The 9,424-nt window shown below is 39.4% G+C and overlaps 1 protein-coding gene across 1 annotated transcript; it reads left to right on the forward strand.

The window, feature by feature from the left end:
• The first annotated feature begins 7,178 nt into the window (after positions 1–7,178).
• Positions 7,179–8,549, forward strand: LOC107472496 (uncharacterized). The gene is made up of 2 exons (XM_016092020.1): positions 7,179–7,913; positions 8,448–8,549. The coding sequence occupies exons 1-2, from the start codon at positions 7,179–7,181 to the stop codon at positions 8,547–8,549; spliced, it is 837 nt and encodes a 278-aa protein (XP_015947506.1).
• Positions 8,550–9,424: the final 875 nt, after the last annotated feature.

Below are 9,424 nucleotides of genomic sequence, written 5' to 3' on the forward strand. Positions count from 1 at the left end.
GATCATCACCTTCTCCATAATTAAGCGCGAATGAACATCTTAGATAAGAACAAGCGTGTTTGAATGGAAAACAAAAGTAATTGCATTAATTCATCGGGACGCTGCAGAGCTCCTCACCCCCAACAATGGAGTTTAGAGACTCATGCCATCAAAAAGTATGCAATTCAGATCTGAAAATGTCATGAGGTACAAGATAAGTCTCTAAAAGTTATTTAAATAGTAAACTAGTAACCTAGGTTTACAGAATATGAGTGAACTAAGATAATTGGTGCAGAAATCCACTTCTGGGGCCCACTTGGTGTGTGCTGGGGCTGAGACTAAAGCTATCCACGAGCTGAGGCTTTTCTTGGAGTTGAACTCCAAGTTATATCGTGGTTTGGGCGTTCAACTCCGGATCATGACGTGTTTCTGGCGTTTAACTCCAGACAGCAGCATGTACTTGGCGTTCAACGCCAAGTTACATCGTCTATCGTCGCGAAAAGTATGGACTATTATATATTGCTGGAAAGCCCTGGATGTCTACTTTCCAACGCCATTGAGAACGCGCCAATTGGACTTCTGTAGCACCAAAAAATCCATTCCGAGTGCAGGGAGGTCAGGATCCAACAGCATCAGGAGTCCTTTTTCAGCCTAACTAAGATTTTTGCTCAACTCCCTCAATTTCAGCCAGAAATTATCTGAAATCACAGAAAAACACACAAACTCATAATAAAGTCCAGAAATATGAGTTTTGCCTAAAAACTAATTAAAACATACTAAAATCTACATGAAATTACCCCCAAAAAGCGTATAAAATATCCGCTCATCATTTAGAAATTTGTTATACGATATAAAGTTGTGGCCACAATAGTCGACATCCATTTTAATCTTCTGTGATAGTGAATCAACCTTGTCTCGACCATATAATAAGTTTTATAATAGAAAATCTACACATATAAGCTTGATTCATGAGTTTATGAGGCAATTACACTACAAAATTTTTATTTGTTTGTGGTAGCTTTTTAATGGGAGTTACTAAAAACCTCGATAATATATTTTATTTATGACAAATTATAAAACTCCCTAAATAATAAACAAAAACTCCCACTGTAATAATATCCCTAATCCAATCAATTATAAAACAATCTAACCAAAACAAATATTCACTCAACCTATACAAAAAAAATCATAACAGGGCTTCGAGAGAGAGGACGAGGGATAGCGAGATTTCTCTGAAATCCTAGAATTTCAATGTCATCGCCACTGCCACAACCATTCATGTCTTTTCCATTGTTGCCGTCATTGTCTCCTTCGTTGAGGTAATGCTTAAATCTTCTGCTTCTGCGTCGTCTTCTACAGCGGGTTCTTCCGCTGGTTCTACTTTTGCTCCAGTGGCATGAAGCACTCAGAATGAGGTTTCGGTGCAGATGTGGTGGCACTACCTGAGGAGATTTGGAAGGCGAGCGAGTGGGACTCTCTGGAAGCTTCAATTCAAGCTGTGTTCGAAGCTATCAAATCTCGTGGAACTGATTCTCATCTCGTTCTAAGTCATTGCGGTGAGAATTTCTTCCTAATTTGTTCTTGTTTAGTTCGGGACTTAAATTTTCTTGCTCACTTCTGTTCAGAATTTTTTCAGACAATGATACACGAAAACTTGTCTCTCAACAAATTTCAACCAGCAAGTGCACCGGTTTGTCGTCACGTAAAAACTCATAGTAGAGTGAGCTCGAATCCCACAGGGATTGGTTGGTTGATAAACTTTAATTAGAGAATTTTTCTAGTTAAACAGAATCAGAATTTGAATTTAGGCAGAATGTAAATTGGCAGGAAACTTAAAGTGCAAGAAAGGTAAATAACTGAATGTAAATCATAGAAATTAAATGATAGAAGGGAAATTGCAGGGAATCAAAGTGCGAAAGCTTAAATTGCCAGAAATTAAATGGGAATGGGGTTGTTAAGCATAAATTTAATAGCAAAATTAAGAGAATGGGTGAGATCAGAAATGGAAAACTTATTGGGGTCAGGAGATGTTATAATCCTCCGGATCAAATTCATTCTCATTTCTTCCTCAATCAATGCATTCATTGAATTCCTTTGGAAATCTTAGGTGAATGGATCCCAATTTCGTGGCAATTCACTCTCTCTAAGCTTGAACAATTGCCCAATTCTTTGATTTATTTGCTCATGGGAAGAGATGAAGTATGGTCACTATTATACCATACACATTCATAGATCAAAATATTGGTAGGATTACATATCACTTTATCCATCCAACCCCCAACCTAATCCAATGTGAGAAAGATTTCAAGCATAATTCTGTAATTTCTCTTCCAAGCCTATCACAAAATTCAATTACATTCAATTTCTTTCCCAAGATAATTGAATGATTGAATGAAGAACGAAATCTTTCTAGTAGATTAAGAGAAAAGACAGAAGAAGAAGAATAAAAACTAGTATTGATCCATGGAATTACAACAGAGCTCCCTAACCCAATGAAGATGGGTTTATTTCTTCATAGCTCAAATCAAATCAAAATAAAAGAAAAGTACAGAAAATGTGTAGAAAGTACAAAAGAAATTATTGCAGAGTCTAATTCTAGATCTAGATCTCCGTCTGCCAAAAATCTCCCTCTAACTTAAACTCTCTGCTATTTATACAATTTCTTCAATTGGTCTTCTAGTCTTGGATGTAGGCCTTGGACTTTTGTTAAAGCAGATTGAAGTGGATCTCGGTGATGTAGAGGAGAGAGTACTCAATTGCATAGTTCTGGTATCAATGTTAGGGTCAACATTTTTAGACAAACATTGGGTCAAACATTCTTTTATAAAAAATGGATTATGGGTGTTTCAAGCAGTGTTTGACTAAACGTTGGGGCACCAATGTTCGCCTGTCCATGCGTACGCATGACCTACGTGTACACGTGAATGGTAGATTTCGCCACTTCACGCGTCTGCGTTGCCTATGCGCACACAAGGTTGGGAAGAAAATGTATATTCACACGTACACGTCACTGCGAATTTCCCAATTTCAGATTTGAAAACTTATCGCAAACGCTGGACTCAACGTTGGCTTGGAAACGTTCCCTCCAACGTTGGCCTACCCACGCGTGCACGTCAGCTACGCATGCGCGTTGATTGTCAAACTTCACCCTCACGTGTATGCCTCACTTACGCGTGCGCGTCGGTGCGATTTTCTCAAATCCCAAAATTGAAACTTGTGTCGCGAGCGTTGGACTCAATGTTGGATGGGCAACATTCCCTCCAACGTTGGCCTATTCACGCGTGCATGTCACCCATGTGTGCTCGTGGAGTATCAAAATTCCACCATCCACGCGTGCGCGTCACCCACGCGTAAGCGTCGCAGCAAATTTTTCCAATTTCAGAAAGCAAACTGTATCAAAAATGTTGAGGTAATGTTAGCTTGCCAACGTTCCCTCCAACGTTGGCACCAAAATTTTTGCAGAAATTTGCTCTGTGATGACAAGTCATCTTATGCTAGCTTTTCAAGCATTTTTCACTTGTTTCATTAGGTTTTATGCACTTTCTTGAGTTATAAGTAAGTCATTTGGATAGAAATTTATGCATACCTAGATTCATCCAATTATGATTAATATGATGCAATTTCATGAGAATTATGCTATAATTACTTGTGTGTTAAGAATGATTAGAATTCTCATGACTTTAGCAAGGCTTTGATGCATGTATTGGTTGATGATAGGTGAAGGAAAGCATGGAGGAAGGTTGAAGACTGAGCATATAAAGATGAAGAAGAAGCAACGTTGGCGGCCAAGTTGGACCACCAATGTTGACTTAAACTTGGAAGAGAAACAGAGCACTCCTTTGTAAACAATGCTGATGCTCACTGATGCCAGGGCATCTTAGGTGAAGGAGAGCATGGAGGAAGGTTGAAGACTGAGCATATAAAGATGGAGAAGAAGCAACGTTGGTGGCCAAGTTAGACCACCAACGTTAACTCAAACTTGGAAGAGAAACAGAACATAAACATACTGAAGCTTACGTTTAAGATGGTGTTGGGGGTTCAACGTTAACCGCAACGTAATGAGGAAATGATCAATTCTGGGGCTGAAGGAATTTTGAGTTGTCTGTGGGCGTACATGCCGCGTACGCACAAAAACAACAAATTTCGGCATCTGCGCGGAAGCGTACAGTGCGTGTACGTGCCACAACTGAACGTTGGAGGTCCAAGGTTACCTCAAATGCTACCTCCAACGTCCACGATGCTCAGCCCAGAATTGAGATTGGAAAAATTGGAATCGACGCGCACGCATCAATGCCGCGTACTCGCGGGTACAAAAAAGACAATGGGTGCTTAAGCGCGCGGTATGCGTAAACGCAGATTCACTAATGTTGGCTCTCCAACGTTGAATCAAACGCCAATGACAGCAAAATCTTCTAGTTTTTGCTGGTTTGGTCGAAAGTGGCATTTGAGTCAACATTGGCCCTCAAATGTTGACTCAAACTTGAAGCATCAATATTCAAACATTGCACAGATCTCTTCTCAACAAAAGGGCAACCAATTGGAACGATCCTCAACCCAATTCCATCAAGGTCAAAAGCCCAATTCAAGGCTTGAAGATCAAAAAAATTGAAAGTGTATAAATAGGAGTTAATTTAATTTGTAGGGAGCTTCGAGAAAATTGGAGCCTAATTTTTCATTTTGAGTTTCGTTGAGAGCTCTGTATTTGGGATTGGATCGGAGTCTTGCTCTCTATTTTTCATTTTACTTTCTTCTGCAACTTTTACTTTCTATGTTTAAATTTTGGATTGATATTGAAGGAATTTTGCTTCAATTCTCGATCTGAAATTCATCTTTGTTCTTCTTCTGCATAATATTAGTGAATTGATAATTGAATCCGAGTTTTCTTTACTGCTTTCATCTTCTTTTCTTCTGCAAATTGCTCTCTGTTGGATCAAGGAAGGAATTGAGATCTAAACCTGTTTTCTAGTCTCATTGATCCCCTGAGATCTTCAATTTCATTTTGCAATTAAGCTTAGTTTCATTTCTAAATTGCTTCTTCAAGCAATTTTACTTTTCTATTTGAGATCTACTGCAACTTACTTCATTTTATTTTCTTTGATTGATGGCACTTTGAGTCTCTTGTTTAATTTTGCATCCCAGCTCCCAAAATCCCTTTACTATTCAAGCAATTTACATTTCTTGCATTTTAAGCTTAAGTCATTTACATTTCTTGCAATCTAAGTTTCAGTCATTTTCATTACTTATTCTTTAAGATTCAGCTCAATTTATATTTCTTGCACTTTAGATTCTGTCAATTTCCCTTCTCCCTTTTATTTTTATGATATTTAGCTTCTCTTGATCACAATTCACTCAAATCAACACTTGTTTGTTTGACTAAATCAACACTTGTTTGTTTGACTAAATCAACCACCTAACTAAAATTGCTCAATCCTTCAATCCCTGTGGGATCGACCTCACTCATGTGAGTATTTACTACTTGATGCGACTCGATACACTTGCCGGTGAGTTTTGTGTTGGATCATTTTCCACACATCAAGTTTTTGGTGCCGTTGCCGGGGATTGACTAGATTGACAATGATTAAGTAAGGTGGTGGTCTAGATTAAGCATTTTCTTTTTATTTTTTTTACTAAGCACATTAACTGTTTGACACATTGTGTCACCTAACCCTTTAACCACATTCTAGCATCAGAATGTCCAGGTTTCATTTGGTTTGTTTGTGATTTTTGCAAGTCATAGAGGCTGAGGTGTGTGAAAAGGGAGTGAGCAACAATGCTCAACCTGCAAGAAGGGTGTTGGCCTCTTACATTATCCCCAATGCAAGAAACTACAGGAGTAGTATACTCACTCCTAACGTTCATGCAAATAACTTTGAGTTGAAGCCTCAACTTATTACTCTGGTGTAGAACAATTGCTCCTATAGAGGAGGTCCACTTGAAGATCCAAACCAACACTTATCTATCTTCCTCAAGATTTTTGAAACTGTCAAAACAAGTGGTGTGCATCTAGACATCTACAAGCTACTATTGTTTCCATTCTCTCTGAAGGATAATGCCTCTCAATGGCTAGAGACATTTCCCAAAGAAAGCATTAATAATTGGGAAGACTTAGTGAGCAAATTCCTAGCCAAATTCTACCCACCCCAAAGGATCAGCAGACTGAAGACAGAGGTCCAAACATTCACTCAGATGGATGGAGAGTCATTGTATGATGCCTGGGAGATATACAAAGCTCTAATCAGGAAATGTGCACTTGAAATGTTCAGTGAATGGGATAGACTCCAAAACTTCTATGAAGGATTGACACTGAGAGCTCAAGAAGCACTTGATTACTCTGCTGGAGGCTCAGTACAACTCATGAAAATAGCTGAGGAGGCTCAAAATCTCATTGACACTGTAACAAACAACCAATACTTCTATGGTCATCAAAGGCAACGCCAATCAGCTCAAAGGAAAGATGTCTTGGAGCTTGAAGGTGTTGACACTCCCTTGGCATAAAACAAACAGATGCATCAACAACTTCAGCAACAAATGGAAATGATGGCCAAGAAAATTGATGGATTGCAAATTGCTGCAGTAAATACACAAAGCCAATCTCAAACCTCACATGGGTTGAAGCAATCTGAAGAAAGTTTTGGGACACTCAATTATGAGCAACAAAGCCCTGAGCAGGTGCAACATATGAATAACACCTCAAGTTAGTTTCAACACAACTTCCATGTTGATACACATAATCCATCCTGGAGGAATCATTCTAACTTGAGGTGGGGTGAGCACCAGAATCAAGGACAAAGGGACTTCAACTATAGCATCCTTAGCAACACAAACAACCAAAGCCATTCATCCAATAATACTAACCAATTCAAAAACCCACAAAACACATACCACCAATCCATAACAACTCACAAAACCACCAGAATAACTTTTCCAGATCCACATTCTACCCACAAAATATCCACAGAGATAATTCAAACAACTTTTAGCAACAACCATCTCATCTCACACAACCACAACCAAATCCAGACTCTCAAAGAATCTCTAGCTTAGAAATATTAATGGAGAAACTCATCAAAACTCAAAAGATGGCCAGAGAAGATCAAAAAGCAGTAAGAAAAGATTAAGCCATAACAAGCAATAACCAAGATGCTTCAATCAGAAATCTTGAGAGGCATATGGAGCAAATGGCTAATCAAATTTTAGAAATGGGTGAGAATAGAGCAAATACCTTCTCCAATGTCCCTGAAAGGGACAAAGGAAAAGCTACAAAGTGGGAGGAGTGCAAGGCAATCACAGTGGAAAGTGAGAAGACTTTGAAGAAGGAAGCCATCAATCAGGAAAAACACAACAGAGAAGTTCCACAAGAAGAGATAGAGGGGAGAAGTGAAGAGGATCAGACAACCAAGAAGGCACAAATCTCAAAGGGGGACAAGAACATCCTTGAACCACAACTACAAGAGAAGAAAGAAAGGGTGAGGCAATATGTCCCCAAACTTCCATACCCTCAGAGATTCAAAAAAGAAAACGAGGATAAGCAGTACTCAAAATTCCTGGACATATTCAAGATACTCAGCATCAATATTCCTTTCTTAGAAGCACTTGAACAGATGCCATTGTATGCCAAATTTATGAAGGAAGTGCTGACAAAGAAAAAGTCCCTGAAAGAAGAACAAATTGTTGAGATGACAATGGAATGTAGTGCTATTCTCCAAATAGAGTTGCCAGAGAAGAAAGATGATCCTGGGAGTTCTTATATACCTTGCACCATAGGAAACGTAACAATTGAGAAGTCATTATGTGACCTTGGTGCAAGCATAAAATTGATGCCTTTGTCTCTAATGAGGAAACTCCAAATTTTTGAGCTGAAATCTACACGAATACATCTTCAAATGGCTGACAAGTCCATTCAGCAAGCACTTGGAGTTGTAGAGAATGTGCTGGTAAAAGTGGGAATATTCCTTCTTCCAGCTGATTTTGTCATCCTGGATATGGAGGAGGACTCTAACACTCCCATCATCCTGGGGAGGCCTTTCCTGGCTACGGGCAGAGCATTGATAGATGTTGAAAAAGGGGAATTGTTGCTGAGAGTGCATGATGAGCACCTAGCATTCCATGTTTTTAAAATCCTGCATGAGCCCACTTAAAAAGAAGACTCTATGAAGGATAAGGCCAGAGATCAGAGCTTGAAGGAGGTATTCAATGAGTTAACTCTAAGACTTCTAAACCCATGCTTGAAAGAAGTAGAGATGGTGCAACAGACCAAGGAAGTCAAGGAGGAACTAGATCCAAAACTCCCAGATAAAGAATCACCAAGACATGAATTATCTTCTGAGAAAGAAAAGAAGAAGAGGCCAAAAGGGTGGAGAAACAAGAAAATCCCTACAGAAGGCTTCTCACTAGGGGATAAAGTGATGTTAAACACCCAACCAATGAAGGTGTCTCCACAATTATCTGGGTACTATACTATGAACCAGATCCTTTCACTTGAACACCTAGAGATCATCAAAGAGAAGACCGGAAGAAAGTTCACAGTAAGAGGAGAAAAGCTAAGGCACTATGACTTTCAGCCTCCATGATCAAAGAACAAGATGTCAAGCTAGTGACAATAAAAGAGCGCTTGTTGGGAGGCAACCCAACCAGAGGTAGTTTTCTTTTCCCAACTATTTCAATAAAAGTGTTGAGTAGCTTTATCTGTATTGCATAGAGCTAAGTTTGGTGTTGCACACCAAAACAAATTAGGGGAGAATGAAGAATGCTAAGTTTGGTGTTCCATGGTGCACGAAATTGTAAATCACACCTTTTACAACTCGTACCACTAACCAGCAAGTGCACTGGGTCGTCCAAGTAATACCTTACGTGAGTAAGGGTCGAATCCCATGGAGATTGTTGGCTTGAAGCAAGCTATGGTTATCTTGTAACTCTTAGTCAGGATAATAACAATTCTCAGTTTTGATTGGTAGTAAATAAAAAGCATGGATTAAATAATACTTGTTATGCAGTAATGGAGAATATGTTAGAGTTTTGGAGATGCTTTGTCTTCTGAATCTCTGCTTTCCCCCTGTCTTCTTCTTCACGCACGCAAGGTTCTTCCTATGGCAAGCTGTATGTTGGTGGATTACCATTGTCATTGGCTACCATCCGTCCTCTCAGTGAAAATGGTCCAGGTGCGCTGTCACCGCACGGCTAATCATCTGTCGGTTCTCACTCATGTTGGAATAGGATCCATTGATCCTTTTGCGTCTGTCACTACGCCCAACCTTTGTGAGTTTGAAGCTCATCGCAGTCATCCAATCCCTAAATCCCACTCAGAATACCACAGACAAGGTTTAGACTTTTCGGATTCTCAAGAATGCTACCAATGGATTCTAGCTTATACCACAAAGACTCTGATTAAGGAATCCAAGAGATACTCATTTAATCTAAGGTAGAACGGAGGTGGTTGTCAGGCACG

This window comes from Arachis duranensis, chromosome 1 (genome assembly GCF_000817695.3).
Source record: "Arachis duranensis cultivar V14167 chromosome 1, aradu.V14167.gnm2.J7QH, whole genome shotgun sequence".
NCBI lineage: Eukaryota > Viridiplantae > Streptophyta > Magnoliopsida > Fabales > Fabaceae > Arachis > Arachis duranensis.